General features: G+C 36.1%; 2 protein-coding genes across 2 annotated transcripts; one reads left to right on the top strand and one right to left on the bottom strand.

Annotated features, from left to right (window-relative positions):
- Window positions 1-5,862: 5,862 nt before the first annotated feature.
- Window positions 5,863-11,051, bottom strand: LOC128991033 (uncharacterized). Its single transcript, XM_054413744.1, has 3 exons — window positions 10,972-11,051; window positions 6,961-7,118; window positions 5,863-6,288 (listed from the first exon to the last, which is right to left on the bottom strand). Exons 1-3 carry the CDS (start codon window positions 11,042-11,044, stop codon window positions 6,130-6,132), a joined length of 390 nt encoding a protein of 129 aa, XP_054269719.1. The 5' UTR covers window positions 11,045-11,051; the 3' UTR covers window positions 5,863-6,129.
- Window positions 11,052-15,681: 4,630 nt separating this feature from the next.
- Window positions 15,682-20,761, top strand: LOC128989529 (uncharacterized). The gene is made up of 2 exons (XM_054411425.1): window positions 15,682-15,736; window positions 18,522-20,761. The coding sequence occupies exons 1-2, from the start codon at window positions 15,682-15,684 to the stop codon at window positions 20,759-20,761; spliced, it is 2,295 nt and encodes a 764-aa protein (XP_054267400.1).
- Window positions 20,762-23,925: the final 3,164 nt, after the last annotated feature.

Below are 23,925 nucleotides of genomic sequence, written 5' to 3' on the forward strand. Positions count from 1 at the left end.
GCGCCTTTAACAGAGTTATTGTCATCATTCCCCCCCCCCCTCCCCCCGGAATGGATGGTTTGCTGTAATAATATAACGGCATTGTAGTTTTTCTGGTACTACCAACACTACAGCTTTTTTAAATTATGAGTCTGAGTTAAAACTGCTTTCACTGAAAACTCTGCTCTTAAAAAATATCAACTCTTTAGCAACCATTCGCTCTCATACATCTAGGTTTTCATTCAAATGTCCTTGAACCTAAACGATTTAAAACTAGCTTATTTCTAGATTTCATTGATGGTTTAGGTAGTCAATAAAACACTATAATCTACGGGGGGGTCGGGGGATTGAAAGCCTCAATATGTGACTTTCCCGGCTCCAAACTTTACACATCACTTTCTGCACCCCCGGAAATCACCCGCAGATGGCCAACTCAATCACCCCCAGGCAAGTATAATGCCTTGGAATACACACTTCGCAATAATACACAGGACGCCATAAATAAACAAAATCCCCATGGCTAAACAACGTTATTCTCCGTAGGGTGGGAAACTGTATACGATCTCCCGCGCAAACACTCCAGCGAAAATTGATTGTCATTAAATACACAATCGTTAATGGCGTCGTCCCCTTCAGACGGCGAGATGCAATAACAGAGCAAAGTGCGCCTCTTTATGCATTGGGGTGAATCCTTATATCGGGACCCCGGACTTGTACCTAGGGTGAGGATTGTAGTGGAAATACCGGCGAGATATTACTGAGTCTTCATTGAGGCTTATTAGTGTTATGAGTCATGAGATGGCTCTTGTTTGGGCCCTGTGAGGGAATATTTGTGGGACAATACTCATTTTGGGAATTTCCAATAGTCAACTTACGTAGTAATCGATACTTGAAAACTCATTGAATTCAGGTGTCATCATGAGCTACTTCCTAACAAAAACATGAACATGTTTTGAAAATGCAAATCAATTCAATATCTCCTACTAAGGGAAAAAAGGAAAAAGATGCATTTCAAACCCAAAAACAGGTTTCTAGAAAATATTTAGGATTTCTTTGAGTTCAGGAGACGTTTTTAGTATCAGCACATAATTTTATACATGTGGCCTTCAGTTTTTACATATCCACGCCAGCAAACCACAAAATATGCACACAAAAAAACAATATCACATAATTAAAAATAGATTAGTGTTATTTAAACGGTACAAAACAGCAAAAAACCCTAATTCTTCTTATTTAAACATTGGTAGGCTATGCTGTAAAGTTAATTTATTCTTCATTTTATTACCAATGTTTTACTTACCTCGACTTTAAACCTGCATATTGTAAAACAGCTCTGTGGATGGATGGAGTAGACATGACGTGTTTTAGAAACAGTTTGATTCTGATCAAACTCGTAAAAGCTTTTATCCAAAAATAACACTGGAAAATGTACTAATTTTTACCTCATATCTTTACCAACGAGTTTTTTATAATCCAAAAGAATGAAGCAGGATAATCTGTATGCATTAAGTATTTGTTGTAATTAAATGTGATGTGTTTCGTATCTGGCCTTAACATTAAACATTGTTTATTTATGTCATGAAACTGATACAGTATTCACCTTATTAGTAATAATTGTTCAAACTTACTAATAAATAGTTCTACAAAATTTTATTATCAATTAGAGTACATTGTTGTGTAGAGAATAGTTAGATGAAGATGATTAACAAATTGAGACTCTCCTACTATTTCCCATTGCTTGACTCATCACATAACTGTTAAGAAACTGTGTTCAATGCTTTGCAGGCGTTACTAGGTATGCAAACTGCAAACCATAGCCACTAGTTTGTCTATAAAATATGGTCAACATTGTGTGAAAATTAGAACACAAAGCTGAAAAATCACAAAGGAAACACCACACAGAGAACTGTAGTCAAGCTATTAAACTACTTGAAGAACAAATGAAAGCTCAAGAAAATAATTAATTTGACTACAATACAGTCCTCTCCCCCTATACCATAGTATATGGAGAAAGTATTGTTTTCGTCAACATTTTCTAGTTTAAGTTTTGAGTGAACATGTCTCTGTTTTGGGTCCCCCTTCTCAAAAATGGCTTTGAACGATTTTGATAAAAATTTAGTATGTTGTAGCCCTTTACATTCTGCACAAAATGGTAGAATTCCCATTCCTGTAAAAATTACGGTTCAAAAGTTATTGTAAATTATGTAATTTTAGGAAAAAAGCCGGTTATGATAAAAATTAATTTGTTATGGTCCCTGTAATTCTAAACAAAATAGTGCAATCTCTCAGAGCTGTAACAATTACGGTTTAGAAGTTATTGCAACTGTTGTAATTTTTTCCTTTAACTAAAATATCATAGTTACTTCCATAGATTACCCATGATAAAGGCTGTTGACAAGCTAATGGGGTAAAGTATGTATCATATTGCTGATATCGTTTATTCTGTCTTGTGATTTCCAGGTTTGGCTGTGTTTGTGAAGGCACTAATCATGTTATGTTTTAGGCACTTCTTCACCTGAGGATGAAATCATATCCTCCAGAAATGTCGTGAAAATTTTTTTACTAATCGTGATGGAAAATCTTTAATATAATTCTATTAATTATTCACATGAATTCTCTGTAGTTAAGTTTGTCATAATAAATAGCCTAAACTCACCTTCACCAAAAATTAACTTCAAACACAGAAGTATTTGTTATTACAGTAATTCCAAAACACAATAAACTACTTAAAGGAATGCTACCATCGACTATATGATGATGCTAAACCTAAAGACAATGTAATTTGTCGAGCCCCAGGTCGTACAAAGCTAACCCAGCTGCTTGTATGCCCGCCATGTGCGCATCAAATAAAGTTTTACTGTCGCATAAAACACTTCTGAATTTGTTTTTGCCCCATACGGGTTCATTTCGTGCCACCCTCAACGCTTCATTATGTCGTGAGTTTCGTGCGTTTTGTGCACGTGCGTGGGTTAACGCACATTTGCAAACATCGCACAAACATTGGGGATTGGTCTTATTGCCTGTACATAACTATTCACTTTACTGCGTCCTGTTGGCGTCATTAACAATACATATGAGATGAGACGACCATTAGAAGGAGGGGGAAATGAGGGTAGAAAATGCGACGGATTATCGTCAGGGATTCCTTGAATGAACACATAAAAAGCGTATTTGATCTTATCAGACATTAATATCAAGAAATGTATTTTAACTACGACAGTTACCTGACAAACTGGACTTTCTTGCACTGATTATAGCACGCAAAGGAGCTGATTCCTGCATTAATTTACTTTCCCGAACTCATTTCACTTTCCCGCACTTATAATACTTTCCCGCACTCCAATATTTAAACCAAACGACAAAAAATTGTATGCTTTTATTAGGCACGTAATATTTGTATGCTTGTTGTCACCACAACCAAATCGATCAGCTGGTTCAGTGTTTATTTTGTCGTTCAACGTTTAACCCGATGTCTGTTGAGGTTTTACCAAAAACATTACAAAACAATAAATAAACAAAAAATGACATTCAGATTTTGATTTATTGTTTGTGAAATTTTATTCAGATTTGTAATTAGGTAATTTATGAAACTATACAATAACAGTTCACCTGTAATTAATTTATATGCTTAATAGTAACTGCAAAAAAAATATTATGTGTGCGGGCGCAAAGTGTCTTTACTGCTTTTGAGGAACTCGAGTAAACATTTACCTCAAGTGCAGCAGAGTGCCAGTGGATTAGTTTTAAGTATATTGGATTACCTGTTTTACTTTTAGTTTTATGTTAATTAGTTGAATAAAATATAAAGTTTTTGTATCAACTTTATTTCCTTCCAGTTCACAAACTTACATTATTTTCTTAGTAACCAAATAAATATAAACATAAAAAAAACACAGCTGTCTACAGACATTGCTGTAGCAACAACTAGGTATGTTATGTAGTTAGAATATATTGACTCTAGAACCTTTTAATATAAAGTAGATGTTAAGTTCTGTCACCTAATAATTTTCTTTAGCCTTTACTTAGAACAGCTGATGATTTCAAAAATGATTCATACTGTACAAATAAACATTATTGATTTCTGTTCTTCTTGTCAACATGACTTTTATTTTTTCTCTCTTAATTTTTCATTAATTTACTCAAACACTACACAGTAGAGGCTTACAAGTAAGTAGGTTTACAATAATATTGTCTACATAGTTACAATATTTTTATACACATTGATGCCACTTGTACACCATACTAGGTTGCCTATAAAATGTTAACCCCTTACCTGAATATATAATGAAACTAATTTTACCAGTCTGTTCTGTTCCTAAAACGAACTATACTTGTTTAACTATTTAGTACAGCAGATCCAAATAATTGTTTTCACGTCCTCTTCCCGTTTCGAAGAACAGATAAAGCAGTTACAGTAGCACCTAATATTTAATAGTTAAAGATTGAAAGATATTACTTTCCACACTTCTGGAAGGCTAACGAAATGTTTCAATCTACGCGCTATCAGGGATGGTAGCAATATTGTAACGAAATCAATATAGCGAAAATACCCCTTTGTCAAAATAAAACAATGCGACGTGTGAAGAACTAAATGACGTCACATTGTGCGTCTCACGCATCATTGTTGTGAAGACTGTTAATGAGTGAGGTGACGTTTCGACGCATTGTCCCTGTTGCAGGTGCAGAAAGCATCGTTACTCTGCATTGTATGCAATGTACGCATGCCACTGATAATGATGTTTCGATAGTGAAATAGAATTTCAAAGCTCATACATCAAGGATGTGTGTCAGTATACTCATTATAACGCACGATACTCATTGAACTCTTTCGTCAGGCTTAGTGGTTGCATATAAAAAAATATATCCTAAAGTAGCATTCGCAAACCACTCAAAAACATTCCTTCTGAAATAAATCAACCATAAAGTAGTTTTCAAAAGGAATGTTTAACTCTACAACAATGTCAGAGAAATGTCATAAAAAGCTAAGTGCCAGACAATCACTGCACGACGCTACAACGGGAGTCGGTACGTGAGGTTCGGGTAGCGGCTCCTGCCAGCCAAATTTGGGTCCTCTACCTCTTACTGCCTTTCTTCTGAAGGCCAAGAGTCGACAGTTGCCAAATCTCAGCGCAGAATCATGCAGAAAGTTATGGTTTTCATGTGCTTCAATCAGCACATACAGTATGCATGGGGTGTGGTGTGGTAAAACCAGCCTATCTAAAATAGTAATAATTCGACCTTGTATACCATTAAAAATTTATGTTTTTGTACGAATGAAGAAACTGGGGAAATGTATATTACAAATTTGAGTTCTTTTCTTCTACCTTTCGTGTGGGTCCTTCAGTAGCTGGAGTTATCAATCACAAGTAAAAGCTTACTTCGAAGTTTGTTCATATTAACACAAGACTGTTATTTGAACATACAACATTTATTTATTTATTTATGTATTAGATATGTTTTTGTAAAATAATTTAATCTAATATGTTGACAAATTAACCTTGTTGCACTAAATTAAAATGAAACGAAAGAAAAAATCTAATTTACACTATGATTAAACAAAGATTTTAGTGTGTGCTTTAATCACTCTAAATTCAATACACCTATTTACATGAATTATGACTACTGTAATTCAAAAAAGTAAACAAATCTGCATTCTTTTCTCTTATTAAAAAAATAGTGTATGCTGAAATTTTACAGATCACTGTACTGTTACTAATTTGTTGAAATAATATATATATATATATATATATATATATATATTTCATTTAAGAGTAAAGAATTTCATTCAAAGCTATGTGACGCATAACTCTGATGTAAGCAATTTTCAAAAGCTATAAGTGTAACACTGCCGTAAAACATCAAGGCCGAGGTAAAGAAACCAGAAACAACTTAAACCTATTTTATTTTGCTATCCTAAATAAATAATCACAACCATTGGGTCTCAGCATGAAAAAGGGTTTACAAATTATAGTATACCTTTTTAGAATAATTAATTTCAAGCGAAAAAGCTCAGTATTTAAAATTGTAGTGAAAACGTTGAACAAGTTGGCAATCCTGTTTGGCTTCGGTGGGAAATTCTGGGATTTGAAACTCGCTCCAATGTATCAGGCCAACGCTGGCTCGGGCGAGGTATAGGCCTAAGTTGTTGGCCTAAGGCCTAGGCCCATGCACCTCCTCCACAAGTCCTCGCACCTCATTGGCTCTCACATTGTCAGTCAGCTGTTGTACGATGAACTCTTCACTCTCCCTCAGCGCTCGCAGACTGTCAATGTCGTCCAGGGAGTCTTCGCCGTCTGCCTTCTCTGGAACCTGTAGAAAATAAGGTTAATTAGTTTCGAATGAAATATATTTACTATCAAGAACGCATTCAAGGATTGAGATCAATACAAGTACATACAACACGAAGGGTTGCGGTTTGACAGAAATCGTGTTTGACAGTAATCATGTTTGACAGTAATCGTGTTTGACAGTAATGGTGTTTAAAGGTAACTGTGTTTGACAGTAATCGTGTTTGACAGTAATCGTGTTAGACAGTAATGGTGTTTGACAGTAATCGTGTTTGAAGGTAATCGTGTTTGGCAGTAATGGTGTTTGGCAGTAATCATGGTTAACAGAAATCGTGTTTGACAGTAATCGTGTTTGACAGTAATGGCGTTTGACAGTAATGGTGTTTGAAGGTAGTCGTGTTTGACAGTAATCGTGTTTGACAGTAATCGTGTTTGACAGTAATCGTGTTTGACAGTAATCGTGTTTGACAGTAATCGTGTTTGACAGTAATTGTGTTTGACAGTAATCGGCAGTAATGGTGTTTGACAGTAATGGTGTTTGACAGTAATGGCGTTTGACAGTAATCCGATTTGACATCACGCACTTTGTCGGTGAATCAATTCAGTCACGACCATTTTCACTATACTATCATTTACTTTATAGGGATGGGATGTCTAGCTCTAGCTCTATCCATGGTCGAATGTATAGCCCTACCTCTGCCACGTCAGTATCCATCTTGTCCTGGGTGGGACTCTGGTCTGACAGAGCCTCTACATCAGGGGGTGTCTCGCCGTGTTGTATGTAGACAGGGATGTACCCGGGCAGCGGGGGCAGGTACTGTCTCTGACGTGGCGACGACACTGGGAAGGCTTCTGGAACAATACAAATACACATATAATGTGCTATCCCAGAAGTATATGCTCCTAGAGGGCAGGCACTTCAACAGAAGTGGCGCTAGTCGTCACAGTCATATAGACTTGGACTTTTACTATCTACAACATATTTATCGTACACATCATTACATTATGGTTGCATCAGTTGCTTTACATTTATTTTCAAGAGTGATAGGACACAAAGGAGTGTGGTTCTACAGATCTAGTGACGAAAAAAAAGTTATAAACACTGTAGGTGTAGAAAAAGTCAAAATAAACTCATTTCCAGAGAAATTTCCATACAGAGAATATGCTATTGCCGTAGGTCTCATTGTAAGATCTAGCACCGGACAAATTTACTTTTTACTGCAGTTTGCTTGCTTATTCATACTAAGTTATTACAATTTCACTAAAAGTAATCTTTAGATTCCCTGTAGCAGGAAACTTAGGTCGGTACCAACTCATTAAACCTAATATTATTCGAATAAGGTTTACATTTCATACATTTTTGTATTTTTAAGGAAACATTTTAATGGAAACCGATTCAGGTAAATGGAAATTCACTGAGTCTGCAGGTTTGTTGAGGTAGGGGCGTTTGATAAATTATCAGCAAAACAACGTATTTAAATTTGACACCTATAATAACTATTACTTCTGAAACCCTAGTAATTCAGCCCTGTAATATCCCCCTCTCGTAGCAGGATCGCTGCGGATGCCAAACCATCTCAGAGGCCATTTCCTCCAGATACCGTATCAGCCATTAAGCAAGCTACCAATCAAATTGCCATTTATTCCTCGTGGCGAGACCATGAAACTGAACTGCTTCAGGATATCGACCCCGACTGATCGCTTCCTTGACGACTTCTTATATAGATATAATAAATAATTGCCAGATACACTATAGAAACTATATATATACTAATCTAGGTAAACATTTTAGTATCAATAACGTTTATGTCTCTTTCAAAATTCAACGTTGAATAAAAGTTTTGTAATTTATTTATATAAGTTTACTAGTCATGGACGAGTTTTAGGGGAATCAAAACAGATTTAACGACCGCCAACACGACGATATCGTACGTTAATGTCTGATTTGGTCCAGTTTAGATTTTAAAATACTTTTCACTTTGATTTTTTTCTAAAAGCAAAATGCTTAAGATATAGTTGAAATATTCTTTATTTCACTGAGAAATTACCATAGTATGGATGTTTTTCGTACTTATAATAGGATACAAACTGTTATAAATAAAATTATAGCTATATCTAGTTATTTTTATTACGGGTATAATGTCTTAAGCATTGGTGTTTCTGCTGAGTCGCACTTTACTAAAATGACACACTTAATTAGATTGCCAATGGTAAAGTAAAAATGTCAAATGCTGTACTATTTGTTTTATATTTTACTATTATCAGAGGCAATGATTTCAAGTTTGCATAAACAAATTATTGAACCAAATCCTTCAAGTGTTTGATCTGAAACCTTCGCATCTCACTCGTTCATGGATCCAAAATGTTCGTATTGTTCTACATAATCTCGTTCGTCTCTTATCCACGTCTCTAGTTTATTGTGTGCTCTTCGTGCCTATTAACGTCTGTCTAGGTTATCAATCCAAACTGTAATGATTTAGAACCCTCTCGTTCATTGATCCATAATTTTTGTATTTTATCTTCATCCCTCTTGTCCATTGATCTTAAAGCTTCGTATACTCAAATTCATTCGTAGATTCCTTTTCTGTTGTCAATTTTGATTTTAATCTTATTCAAACCCGAATAGAGTTTGAGGTATAGATTTGTAAATGTTGATCAGTTTGTCTGAGCTGGGCAGTCTCGGAGCAGTGTAGTTTCTGCACCGTACTCCTCAGTTCGCACTTCGCAGTTGGCAGTGACGGTGGTCCAGATCACGCGCAGCACCCGTTACCACGACCTGGTCACATCCTGTAACGGTCTCCTGGTCCAGATACCCGGCTACAACGGGAAGCCTGGATACAGGGAACACGACAACGCTGGAGGTCGAGTCGTGCAAACCCGGGAGGCGGAGCCCTCAACAACCAACTAGGGCAGTTCTAGAACAAAACTGTGAAACTGAACCGATCAAAACGGCGTTATTTCCTTTACTAACCCCTAATATAAGCCCCCAACACTTTTTACAATTCAAAGATATTCAGAAACAGCAGATATAGCTCCCATAAATAAATATTACTCGTGGTACATACACAATCTGCTGGTAAAAGAGACTTACAAAAATATTTACGAAACGTCTAGCAAGTTTTCGGTACAATAATATTGATTTGTTCTCACTATTCCATTGATTTATATGTTTGTTAAAATCACTTACCACATGTCAACAAATAAAGTCAATACAACCTTGAACGCACAATTCTACTGGTTCATCATTGACTTTCACAACGAAAACTTTTGCTGAAGTCAAAGTCCTGCGTAAACATAAGTCAACTACTGTGACGGTATCACTCATTAGATGCTCATCTAATGAACTCACTCATTAGGTACTGAACGGTAAGTAATCAAAATCAACATCTTGAGTTAGGAAGAAATATTTAATGAAAAGTGTAAACCGTATCAAATGTTCCATTTTCCTTACAAACAGTGATCTAGCGGTATTGTTCTTATAACCTGGCTATTTTAGTGCGTTTTCTCATCATCGTATTTGTTATTTCTAAAGTGTTTTCTGTCGGTACGCAATAACTTCCACAATACTTCATAAATGAGGTAATTTTAAAACCTTTGTTATTCACTACACATGAAAAATATACTATTACTCATATTTCGGTGTTTTTTTTGTTTTTTTTTTAACGGCCTGTTATATGACTCCGTATATGATTTCTACTTAAAATATAGATTTATGCTATTATACGTCGTTGTAAATAAAGCTGATTTATTTAAACGAAAGTTAAATAGATAACGTACCGGAGCTGCGGGCTTAAAAGACGCAACTAAGGAAGATTTCCATTGACAATGCATTCCCTAATAGTCACAATACCTTAGCTGCATTAACTTAGGGCAGTTTGTACACGACACAGTAGAAACTGCGAAGGTGTTTATCTATAAAGCCAGTCCTACAACCCAACCACACTTATACAACATCCAAGAGGAGCAAGTCAACGAGTGAACTGCTTACAGAAAATGAAATGAAGAGCAAAACTTATTTACTCAAGTAAACTCAAGTTTACGTAAACTTTTTACGTAAAAAAGTTTCATAAACTCAAGTTTACGAGGTTGTCAATTAAGTGAGAAATAAAATTCCAGTTTTATCATTCATTGACTTGTTTGGTCATAGATTATAAAAGGAAAAATTTTGTCTACAAATTTTATATGGAGAGGTTGGTTGTATGGCAAAATCTGCCAGTGGCGTGAAAATGTCCAGGGGGCGAAGCTCTCGTCTTACCAGCTCTTCAAACTACCAATAAGCAACTTACTGTAAACATTTGAAAAAAAAAAATTAAAATTTAAAAACAGTAGTTTGACTTTTGGGGACCCCAAAATAATAAACAAATTAAATGGGTTCTGGTTCTAGGTCTTACCGGTCACCTAAGGTGATAGCTACTCCTCTACAGGGAAATTCGGTAAAACATGTTTCAGCCAAAGTGTGCCACCAATACCAAACTTAAACAATTCTCAATTTAATATTTTTTTTAATTATTAGAGATTTTAACATTCATTAACTGAGCACTTAAAATCCTCCCTGATCTCTTAACTAAATTTCTACTAAAAATGTTTAATGTATTCATCAGTTCAAATTAAAAATCTATAATAAAAATAACGAAGCATGGTGTAACTATTTCGTAAACAATCTCTAAGACTAACTACTAATGACTGATAATACATTGTTACTCACCAGAAGTAGGAGAGAGATAGAAGATGAATAGGAAGAGAAGAGGCGGGTAGAGCAGCAGTAGCCGAGGACCCATGGTGAAGTGACTGTGAGGGGCACTGAGAGGCTATATACCTGCCCCCCTCCCAGGGGCACGGGGCACGCTGGACCCCGGAGAAAGGGGCATGTAGGTAAAAAGAAAAGGGGTTAACTTTTTGTAATGTAATGCAAAAAAGTCAAACTGTTTTAATATGGAATCATTGAAAATATATAAAAAAAAACTAGCAATCTCAATAGATTGCCTCCAACAAAATGTACAAGATTAAAAATACAAAATAATATAAATAGGTTACATACCTCAGTCAGTCTTCAGTCTTAAAAATAGTCTGGGGATGACTAGTTTCGTGCATCCCGCAATTATCAAATTGACTAATTCAATTTGATGCGGATTTGATAACGGGTCTTTGACCCAAAACTAGTCAACCCCAGACTAATTTTAAGACTGAGGTATGTAAACTTATTTATATTATTTCGTACAATCAGTTTTGGTGGCAAGAATGTTTAAAAATACTGCCTTATATAAAAATTATTTAAGGTATAATTTGGTCAGATTTATCTAGAGATCCTACCGATGTTTAGTCTGGTGGTTGTTTTTCTTTATAACCTGGTCAACTTGAAAGCTAGATTAACTCACTAACAATATTGTAAGCTATATTGTTCCCCGATACTTTAAACAAGAAGTAAAGTGCAGAATATAAAATCCACCCACAAAAATATAAGGGAGCAATTTACTCGACCTCAACACAGCGTAGCCAACATAAACTCCATAACTCGGGGTTTACAATAGGATACGACGTCAACTAGTGCTATTCAAAGACAAATAAATACAGTAGCAATTTTTTTATGGAGACAAATATTAATCATGCAAAACCGTGTTCATACACTGGAAATTAGTAGCTTGTACAACTTTTAATGGATATATTTATATTTGTTATAACGCATTGTTTAAGGTAAGATAGACACTTTGACTGTTTAAGGTAAAAATCATAGGTGTTGTTATTCACTAACCAAATTATTCCTTTGCATTTCTACGTTTAGCTAGTTTACCTCCCTTATTCAAGATATGCCTTAAGTCTGGCTGCTCACAGTGCTATGAAACTCATCCTGAAATCCTCCAATCCAACTTCCTAAAATGCATTTCCGGTTCAACTCCTCAGCTAAATTTGAATGCAAGGCAGTGATATCCTATAAGTCGACGTACTGTCATTACCAACACGGTGGATTATGAATGAGGGAAGCTGGTTGCTGGTTGGACTGGAGAGGATTCCAATGTGGACAATGTCCGCGGTCGCATCAGAAGAAAGCTCTTTCTTCATCTCTTGCAGGAGAGTTCAACGAACGGTAGTGAAGACTGCGGAGCGGCCTTGCCTCTCGTCATCTCTCTCACACTCCTCTCTCTCCCTCTCTCTCTTTCTCTCTTAGTCAAGGTTAATCTTACGCGTAAACATACAAGAAGCTATTTATTTAGTAGCGAAATTTATTAAAAGCCTAATAATCAAAGAGAGCAAAGATTGCTCCAGTTTTACCTTTTGATTGTTCAGGTAAGCACTGTAACCATTAAGCTACCCAGTAATGGAATAACTAATGTTCAAGCTAATTATTAAGTAGTCGTTTGAAAATGAAAAGCCCATATTGGGTAAAGTATAAAGGTTTGCTCTAGAAAATTAAAACAATTATACATAAACATTGTTTTAAGCGTAAATGTGTATTTCGTGAGCGAGGAAGAGCGAGCCCAAGTAATAGAGTTCTTATTTACACGTTTATTACGTGTGATTACATATTGAAATTATTCAATGACAACACTTTACTATATTGACTGAATTTGATGTAGTAGACTTATTTTTACTGTATACGTATCTCTCCAGTGACATAGTTCCGTACGTGAAAAAAAGAAAAAAAATGAAATGAAAATGCATCTTTATTGAGGCGAGCTTAGGACCTCATGGTCCTTTCTTACAGTTAACCGCTAAAACAACACATTTTTTCACATCACATGTTTCCAGGCAATAGTGACCATAGACTTTAAACCAGACCACCCTAAAATACTGTTATGTATAGACTCATCACCAGATGATTCCTTGAACATTTTCGAAACTGGAACTTCCAGATCCTTCTCTGCTATACGAAATTATTTGTTGTTGTGTCATTGATTGATTGACGTCGGAAATGTGAACTATGGTTTATTTCTTTCGTTAACACACTTACAATGTGTTACAGCTGTTTAGTTTTTACTATCAATGGTTACTCACGTATTGTAAATATTGCAAAAACGTCTCTACGTTATGTGTCAAGTATTTTTAAATTTGACAACGGCAAGTGCTAAGTAATTCATTTTTGACAAGAAGAAATTCAAATAAGGGTGTGAAAATTGGGTTAAAACCCTGAAACTAGTTTATCTATTATAAACATCAGAAATGATTGTCGACAGGTCAGAACCTTATTTATGTTTTTTAATCCTGGAGATTATGAATAAACTATCAACTTTTGTTTTGTTGCTACCCATGTATACAATTGTTCAATAAACCAAGAAAAGAAATAGGAAAATCATGATGGAAATCTGGATGAATTACAAACTAACAAAAATCTTCCTATCCTCGTTTATTTTATTCTGCATCTTCAAGTAACACCCGGAAGGGAAGTCATGCAGTTATATTTACAGCATAACGGAACAAACCCGACCTCGCGGTCTGCATCTTCCAGCGGCAAATAAACAATCAGGCATCATCCGGCCTTGAGTGTTCAGACACTTGGGCAACAGGATGTGTCTAGTCTTCAGGTCCTGGAGTAATGGGAGACGGATATCAATGGGGAGAAGAAAACTTTGTAGAGAGAAAATACAACAAATTGACTGCCGACCAATGCATACGAATCAAAGTGAATACGGATAAACGATCAGTTCATAGTTAACTACCAGTCGATGAATATTAGTTCATTTCTTTCCAGCAGTAATTGGTTCTATTTTTATAACTGTGCTTCGTTCTTGCTAATTAAATAACAACATAATTTGAACAACACACTTACATGTGTAAATGTGACCGTGTACACGTTCATAATATTTATCATCTGTCAATCTATTTCTTTTAGATGTCACAGTTTCTTTTAGTAAAACTTAATTCCAACAGTCTGGATATGGTATTGAAGTCTGAAATTAACCAACCATTTCTTTTCTTAATTTTCTTTATAATTTTATAGCCGTATTAGGTATATGGACAGCGTTCCCATACAGTACATTTACTTTTAACATATCTAGACGATAACCTACAGCTTATCTTATCATCACAAACCTATCAATGAAAATTCAATTCTGAAAGTAAGGTTTGTACATGCGTCTATGGCCAAAATGTACTGTCTGTCCTAAAGAGTCTATTTTTGAACCAACACAAATCAACCACTTAAATGACTATACAATAATGTTCTCGAATATGTAGTCAACGCAAAAATCATTAACATATAAATACACCTATTATGTGCTCTCTAGCTGATATTATAGACACGTTTAATAATCTGACCACAGTTAGTCCTTAAAATTAGTAATCAAATGTTTACTCTTGTATAGTTTTCTCTTGACTTAAGTGAGTGAAAGGATGAGTGAGGCGACCATCACGTCATCGAGTGACAAGTGACAGAGTGACAGAGAGACTGCTGAAGAGAGAATGCAGCCAACGCCAGGGGAATCCTAATGGCGACCACGCAGTCATGCATACAGTCGGTGAACGAACTCACAACTGCCGGTCATCTATATTACTTTATGTCTTGTTTATAGGGAATTTTCTAGAATCTAGGCAAAACATATCGATGGTAAACTGTATCAATGTATTCGTCCGAAGTTTGAATTTCGACGGGATGTTAAAATAAAGATGCCTCAGCCCCATTAATGTACACTATTGAATCGAATTTGCTGTAAATTGAGATCTGAAAAAATAGACTCTATGGATCATCACAATAATTGTAAAGCTTGGTTACGTCCAGTGTATCTAGAGTGCACTTTTATAAATTAGTTCCAGGTTATTTTATGAAATTCAAAATAGTTTTCACTATCACACGATGTATTAAATGTTTGTTGTTTTGGTGCATTTCTTGTAACTTGTTTCTTATAAAGGGACTATTTTTTTTGACCTGAGGATCCAAAGTTACGAGAATAGGTCGGTCGAGTATTTGTTGAAATCCCAAATAAACTGGATTCTGAGCCATATTAGAAATAGGTTATCAAAAGGTCGCCAGTTCGATCCTGAGAAAAGTGTGTAGCTTTTTGTTGGTTAAAAACTGGACGCAGCTGTCTTTGATCATCGGACTTTTAATAAATGGTTAAACGAAACATATGGCCATAATCAGTAACAAAGCTACACAAGACATCACACTCCATTCTACACTAATCTTTCACTCATATTTGTGTTAAAATACGCACCTAGGTGGTGTCTCCATCTCAAATGGTAATAATAATAATAATACTACTCTATTATTTTCTGAAGCAATTTGTACCCAAATATAACCCGAGTGATTCAGCGTGTTAATCCCGAGGTTTTCCTGCGCGTTCAACCAATACAACGGTTGTTTAGATGAGTATCGCAGTGTTTGATGTCAGTTTGATTGTTTATGTTATCATTGTCATTAACAATTTACCTACATTAACCTGATCAAACGACTCACCACAGTTCAACAATCGCCTTCCACACCATGCTTGCCTACTTGGGGATCACCCTGTATCTCGCATCCGCTGTACTGGCAGACAGTGAGTATTGGTTATGCTTATTATCACACTGCAATTGCTTGAACATGTTTAATGTATGTATGATTCATTTATGTTTACATATATTATGATTCATAATATGAATTTGTACATTGTATTCACGTAGTTGAAAAAATAATACTGTTTAATACCTGATAGTATTTTATTATATTTTTTATTTTAATAATCCTTATGCGGGGACCAGTGTCCATCCTAAAATAAGAAAGCTTGCCTCATGGTTTTGCTGAATACTATATCTTTTTATATTCTATCCTATACTCTGATACGAGCTATGTCTGTCTGTCTGTCTATATGTAATATACTGTAAATCTCAGAATATAGCGGAAGGATTTTGACTACACTTTTGAATTGGGGACTTATAGCCCTAAAAACCTAATTGGTTACAGCCACTACCTCGGGAAAATTCATATTTCGTTACACAACTCATTTGAAAAAAAAAACTGCATTGGCCTTATGGATTGCCAAGTAACTATGTCGGCAAAATAACAAATAAAAAGTAAACAAAAGACGTGTAACAAGTTTTTATAACAAGCCATCCACAGTATACTAGCAAATTAAAATATATAGTACAAAAGGGAAAAATCTGTTGTAACTATTGAGCAAAGATTACACTGAAGATTACTCGATATAGGGGAAAATAGTTTCGATCAAATACTGATTATTTTACTCAGCCCTCTCCCCCAAAACTTAATCCCCGAAGTACTGAGGCATTCCAAGTAAACTAATTACATCTGGGGGTTTTAATTTACATAAAACTGTTCCCGTATACTAAATCCCAATGAAAAAGCAGACAGAATCTAAATTCTAGAAGTAGTAGTGGAAAAGCGGAAAATCGATGTCACAGAATATTTTAAAACTAATATGATTTTGTTTTATTATATTTTTTCTGCCGTTATTGACTGGAGGGGAGACAAATTAGAGAGTAGCACTTAAACTTAAGCAAGCAAGTGTATCTTATCTTTGTTTAGTTGCATACTTTTAGATTACAGTACAGAGTTGTTATTATTTCGATCAAATATCCATGATATGAAATAAATATGTTTTTTGTTAATTTCAAAATTTCTTTTGACGTTATTGTTTTAACGGTTAAAACCAATTAACTACTGGTATCTGATTATGCCATCTGGAGTGCCATTGGAAAATCATATCAATCTGACAATTAATTATTCTGCTGGTTTACATTGCTATGTCATAGCGAATGTAAACATGGGGAGTTTTCTCATTGCAGCCATGGAGACCAATCAATATTAACTTTCAAAAGCCCCACCTGAGAATGTTCAAAGCCAAAAGGGAAAAGCCTTCGGCCAGTATCGAAGCGTGAATAGTCAACATGTTTCTTGATATAGTAGTTATATTTTTACAAAGTTTAAGCCCTTTTGGTTTAGTCGTTTTTACGTGATTGAGTAACACACACCCAGACAGGCACTCATAAACTTTATATAATAGTCCGGCTCTTTCTATCCGACGATTTTCATCATTTTGGGCTTAAATTAAGGGTATGAACGTAATGATTTTCCATCAAGCATCATCATTGATTTATCTGCTGTTTTCCTCAGCCAGTAAACATAAATTAGATTTTTCTGAATTTTTTGTTCAATTAAAGATATATTTCATCAGTTCTAATTACATTATCCTACATGTTTTGGTCTAAGAACCTCCAGTGAAATGCCAGCTTTCCTTTGAGCTGTTGATTTTTAAGATCGGAAGTACCTGAAGCACGCTTCTGAATCACGAATAAACAATAATTATAATTATTTTATGACCTATCTGCAATCAATAATACGTAACTCCATTTTTACTCTCTTCCCCTAAACAATAGTATATGGGGAAAGTATTGTTTTTTTTTCAAAATTTGGTCAAAATGTGGTTGTAGAAGTGATGTCAATCTGTGTGTGTGGATGTGTACAGAGCTACAGACAACACCTGTAGTCCGATTTTGATAAAAATCGGTATGTAGGTACTAAGCAATGGTATCTCCAGGCAATTTAAAATTTTGTTGAAATTTGATTTTTAATGGTGATTTTTCCATAATACCATTGACATTATATAGTGTTAATTACATTATGTTGATTGACATTATAGTCAATGATAATAACCAAAAAAATAACAGAAAAATTAAATCGTCTGGAAAAACAAACCCCTAACTAGCTTGATAACATTTTTGTATGTTACAGTCCTTTATATTCTGAACAAAATGTTACGAATCCCATTGCTGTACAAATTACGGCTAGAAGGTTATTGTAACTTATGTGTTTTTCCCTTTTAAAAACCTAAATAGCTTATTCCCTATATGGGTAATTCGCTATAAGTAACGAAAAATCAAATCAAAAAGCCAGTTTTGATTAAAATTAGCATGTTACTGTCATTATAATACAAATCAAAAGAGTGCAACCCCTGTACAAATTTACGGTTCGAAAGTTATTACAACCTATGGATTTTCCCTATGAAATATCATTGGTAGCTTACTCCCACCACCCCATGTTAAAGGTTGTTGACAAGCTAATGGGAGAAAATATGTGTCAGATTGTTGATACCGTTTATTGTTTTAGTTATTGTATAAGTCTTGGTCTTAAAATACTCCTACAGTATAAATATATTATTAGATATATTGATAGTTTTGAATCAGTTAAGTTTATACTGTATTATTTAATCAAAAACACATTTCAACGTGGTGGAGGGCCCTCTAGTTTCAATTTATTTTCTTTAGATATACAAAAAATTACATTGCACTAAATGTATGTGTTTATTCTAAAATTCACTGTTGCAGGTGGACAGTACTATGCGGCCCCTGGGCAGGTATATTCACCGTACAAGTTGGATAGCAAGAAGAAACTAAGTCTCACGGCAAACGTAGGAATCGGTAGTGGCAGTGGTTCTAAAAGACCAGGATTCTACGTTGGAGGAGGGCTTGGGGCTGGAATCGGAGGAGCAGGGATTTCAGCATCCGGATCCATCAGTAGTGGAGGATATAGACCTAGCGGCGCAGGATCATCAGCCACGGCTGGCTCTGCAAATGGTGCAAACAAAAGACCTGGAAGTGGAGGATCGGCATCTACTGGAAGTGGTGCAGTAGCCGGTGGATATGGAGGAAGTGGAGGAGTAGCCGGTGGATATGGAGGTAGCACAGGATATGGTGGCTCAGGAGCCACAGCGACTAGTGGTTCTGGAAGTGGAGGAGTATCCGGTGGATATGGAGGTAGCGCAGGATATAGTAGTTCAGGATCAACAGCCAGCAGTGGTTCTGGAAGTGGTGGAGTAGCAGGTGGATATGGAGGTGGTGCTGGATATGGTGGTTCAGGTTCCACAGCGACTAGTAGACCTGGTAGTGGAGGAGTAGCGGGTGGATATGGAGGAAGCGCTTCATATGGGGGTTCAGGTTCAACAGCAACTAGTGGATCTGGAAGTGGAGGAGTAGCCGGTGGATATGGAGGAAGCGCTGGATATGGTGGTTCAGGTTCAACAGCGACTAGTGGATCTGGAAGCGGAGGAGTGGCGGGTGGATATGGAGGAAGCGCTGGATATGGAGGTTCAGGTTCAACAACGACTAGTGGATCTGGAAGCGGAGGAGTGGCGGGTGGATATGGAGGAAATGCTGGATATGGAGGTTCAGGTTCAACAGTGACTAGTGGATCTGGAAGCGGAGGAGTGGCGGGTGGATATGGAGGAAGCGCTTCATATGGGGGTTCAGGTTCAACAGCAACTAGTGGATCTGGAAGTGGAGGAGTAGCCGGTGGATATGGAGGAAGCGCTGGATATGGTGGTTCAGGTTCAACAGCGACTAGTGGATCTGGAAGTGGAGGAGTGGCGGGTGGATATGGAGGAAGCGCTGGATATGGTGGTTCAGGTTCAACAGCAACTAGTGGATCTGGTAGTGGAGGAGTAGCGGGTGGATATGGAGGAAGCGCTGGATATGGTGGTTCAGGTTCAACAGCGACTAGTGGATCTGGAAGCGGAGGAGTGGCGGGTGGATATGGAGGAAGTGCTGGGTATGGTGGTTCAGGTTCAACAGCATCTAGTGGATCTGGAAGTGGAGGAGTGGCGGGTGGATATGGAGGAAGCGCTGGATATGGTGGTTCAGGTTCAACAGCGACTAGTGGATCTGGAAGCGGAGGAGTGGCGGGTGGATATGGAGGAAGCGCTGGATATGGAGGTTCAGGTTCAACAACGACTAGTGGATCTGGAAGCGGAGGAGTGGCGGGTGGATATGGAGGAAATGCAGGATATGGTGGTTCAGGTTCAACAGTGACTAGTGGATCTGGAAGTGGAGGTGTGGCGGGTGGATATGGAGGAAGCGCTGGATATGGTGGTTCAGGTTCAACAACGACTAGTGGATCTGGAAGCGGAGGATTGGCGGGCGGATATGGAGGAAGCGCTGGATATGGAGGTTCAGGTTCAACAACGACTAGTGGATCTGGAAGCGGAGGAGTGGCGGGTGGATATGGAGGAAATGCAGGATATGGTGGTTCAGGTTCAACAGCAACTAGTGGATCTGGAAGTGGAGGAGTATCCGGTGGTTATGGAGGAAGCGCTGGATATGGTGGGTTAGGTTCTACAGCGACTAGTGGTTCTGGAAGTGGAGGAGGATCCGGTGGATATGGAGGAAGCTCTGGATATGGTGGTTTAGGGACGACTGCGACTAGTGGATCTGGAAGTGGAGGAGTATCCGGTGGTTATGGAGGAAGCGCTGGATATGGTGGGTTAGGTTCTACAGCGACTAGTGGATCTGGTAGTGGAGGAGTAGCCAGTGGACATGGAGGAAGTGCAGGACATACTGGTTCTGTAGGTAGTGGATACGGAGGTAGTGCAGGATATGCAGGCTCAGGATCTGTAAGTGGTGTCTATGGTGGTTCTGCAGGGTCGGCTGGGGCTGGCACAGGGTACGGAGGTGCTAACACTGGAACTCTTACCGTAGTGGGAGGACAGCCTGTCTGTACATGCCCATGCAGTGGATCTCGAGGAGGTTACCGGCAAACTGTCCCTGCCAGGGGTGGAGCATATTACGGATAAAAAATCTATCATCTTTTTAGAGGTGTATAATTACTCCAAATAACAACTACAGATAAACTTGTACGCATATATCTTATGAATATTAGACATTTGTTGTATAGTTGGATGAGCCTATTTTCTACTATAAACATTAGAATGCATTTAGAAATAAAGTGTTCATTCCGTATATGATGTAGTTATTTTCCAAACTTCATACATTTATTGCAATACAATGTAATGGTAATTTCAAGATCTCAAGTCAAATATTTGGTTGATTAGTGGTTGTGTGGCACACAAGAGTGTGATAAAATAGATGATAGATTGGTATGTGTTGTTTTAACGAACTATTCGTTGGTTTACTACTTATCATTTCCCTTTTGTTATCGAAAGTTGAAGGCTAAAATCCAATGGTAACACCCCTTAAGATAAAAATAATACTGAAACTATTTAATATTATTTAGAAACTGTTTAGTGTTGTTTGCAAAACATGCCATAAGGTCCAAAGAATATACAGAGTGATCCTTAAGTAGGCAAACAAATTTAAAGTGTTCCGGGTCAAAATAAAACAAAAACCAAGAATAGCATTTTATCCAAAACCTTTTTTGCTAGCAAAATGCTCAGCATTTTTTTGTGTTTTCAAATCATATCTAACAAATATTTAAGATATATTTATGTCATTTTGTACACAGTCATAATCTATAAAAAATAATCAATAAACTATTTTTTTTCTAAATGGTGGCCATTTAAATTTTTATAGCTTGAATAATAAAAAAATACCGATATTTAAAATACCCCCGCCGCAGCAAACCTGCCGACTAAGCGAATTTCCATTTGTCTTAATTGATTTTCAATTAAATATATTTTAATAACATTAGGTTTAACGAGTACCTAGGTTTGCTGCTACAAGGAAACTAATAAAGTGTGTTTTTTTGTAAAATATTGATAGCTTAGTACAAAATAAATAAATTTGATCAAAATACAAAATATACCCTATCCATAAACAAGCAAACTACAACATTTTACAATATTCCCCATAAGAATAACATGGGAATTTTAAATTTACAATTTTTTTAATTATCTCCGTTACTATTAACCGAACAAAAATACTTTTATATACTAAATTAATTGTTTTTTTAAGCTCTTTAAAAAGGTCTAAAGAGAAATTGGGAAATTTTGTGTTTTGAGGGTCAAAAGTGAGAAAAACCAATTTTTACCCCATAAAACCCCCCGTAAAGCCCCGTTCCCATGGTCCGATCATGCTGGTTCGCGAACTCATTCAAGTTTATCCCGCTTTACACCTTTAAACCAAATTTCATCAAAATCGGACAAAAATTACTCAAGTTATCGCGTTCACGGACGTATATATATATATATATATATATATATGTCTATATATATATACATATATAAAAATTTGAACGAATGGTGTTTTTGGCCTCTGGGGACATCAAAATGAAAAATCAAATCGGTCCCGGGTCTAGGTCTTACCGTGCCACCTACGGTAATAACTACTTCCCTATAGGGAAATTCGCTAAAAATCAAGTACCTGTTACATGTTATTTTGTATCTAAATTCCCTTGTTCTATTTTTCTTTTTTTCTTGTTGTCCTAGAACGCAAGATAAGCTTGTACCTTGAAAACTTGTTTTGTTAGATTTATAAATTTTATAAGATATTGTTATTTATTTGTTATAGTCTATTGTGTTGTTTCTCATTTTTTCTTAGTAATACTATTTATTTATGGTTATTTTCATGAGATTTGGATTTAAATATCAGTGGTTTTTGGTAATTTAATTATGCATGTAACTCTCAATGGAACACGTTAGGACACTCATAGAACTGTGTTGATTGCTGATTGAACTCAACTTTATATATTAATTAACGAAAAATGTTTTTCATAATATGTTGGTGCAGACAAGCCTTGTATGGTTTTTGCATCTATTGTATAATATGCATGTATTCATTATTGTTCAATAAATAAATTGATTGATTGATTGAAAAAAATCCCTATAAAATAAAAGTTACTATTAAACAATACCAAGTTCAAAAATGTCAAATAATAAATAGCTGGGAAATCACAATTTATAGGCAAAAATGAGGCAAATCCTGGCTAATTGGTTTTTTTTACCTAGCCTGTACAACTAAAAATCTGTATTTCTTCGTTATTTACAATTCCATGTTTTTATAGTTCGTGTTTTTTGATAAGGAATTTAAAAAGTGCTAAACATAAGTGTTCTTGGCATTTTTTCATAAATACAGCCACTTTTGTAACAGTTTTTAGTAATAACAATTTAAAATACTACAATTTTGAAATAAATAAAATCAAATTATGATTGTATTGAATAGTTATTGACTAGATTGAATTTTATACCAAACTTGATGAAGATATAATATGAAATAGTTTTTAAGATATGAAATGTAAACACAAAATACTAAATGGCGGATACGTGCTACACATTCAATGTATTCCTAAATTTGCGTATTTATGATCTACCTTGTATGAACAGTAAATTTTAAGATTTAATAATCCCGAGCGTAAGAGCTCTTGGTGATTTGTAACCAAAACTTAAATTGATAATTTAGTTCGTACACTCCATTATATTTTGGAAGCAAATATGAAATACATCACAGTAACTCTGACTTAATTACAAGAAAATGATTATTAGTAGATTGGACGTGTAAAACCTTTCAAGAAACCTTTTGTAGAAGTAGTTTACTAAGTCATCACTAATCGCTTGTTTTGCTTGGAGCGGCCAAAAGATTAACGAACAGTCCGCGTAAACAAGCTCGCTTGGTGGACGCTGGGCAAAAGCTGGTTTCACCATCGTGTACATCCCTAAAATTTGTCCAGATATTTTTACCCAGATCCTGTTCCTGTTCCGTGTAGCTGTGTGATTCACCACAGGTTGATGTGATATCAGTGTCATTAACTCAGCATTCTAGTCCTGCGAGTGTGTCTGCCCAGTACAATCACCTGCTCACGTCATGTTCGTCTATTGGTTGTGGCCAGTTTTGTCCCTCGTTGCCGCGTCCTTCGAGGATGATGGTAAGCATTTCTATTGTACATAGTGTATTTTTATGGTAATGGAAATTAACTGTATAAGATTTTGCTTGCACCTAAGGAGGATTACAAGCTAAAACATAGTTCTTTTGAAATACAATGTATTTTTTTTTTTAAGTAAACAAG

This window comes from Macrosteles quadrilineatus, unplaced genomic scaffold, assembly GCF_028750875.1.
Source record: "Macrosteles quadrilineatus isolate MER2022 unplaced genomic scaffold, UCM_ALF_1.0 Scaffold_3__2_contigs__length_128488019, whole genome shotgun sequence".
Classification (NCBI taxonomy): domain Eukaryota; kingdom Metazoa; phylum Arthropoda; class Insecta; order Hemiptera; family Cicadellidae; genus Macrosteles; species Macrosteles quadrilineatus.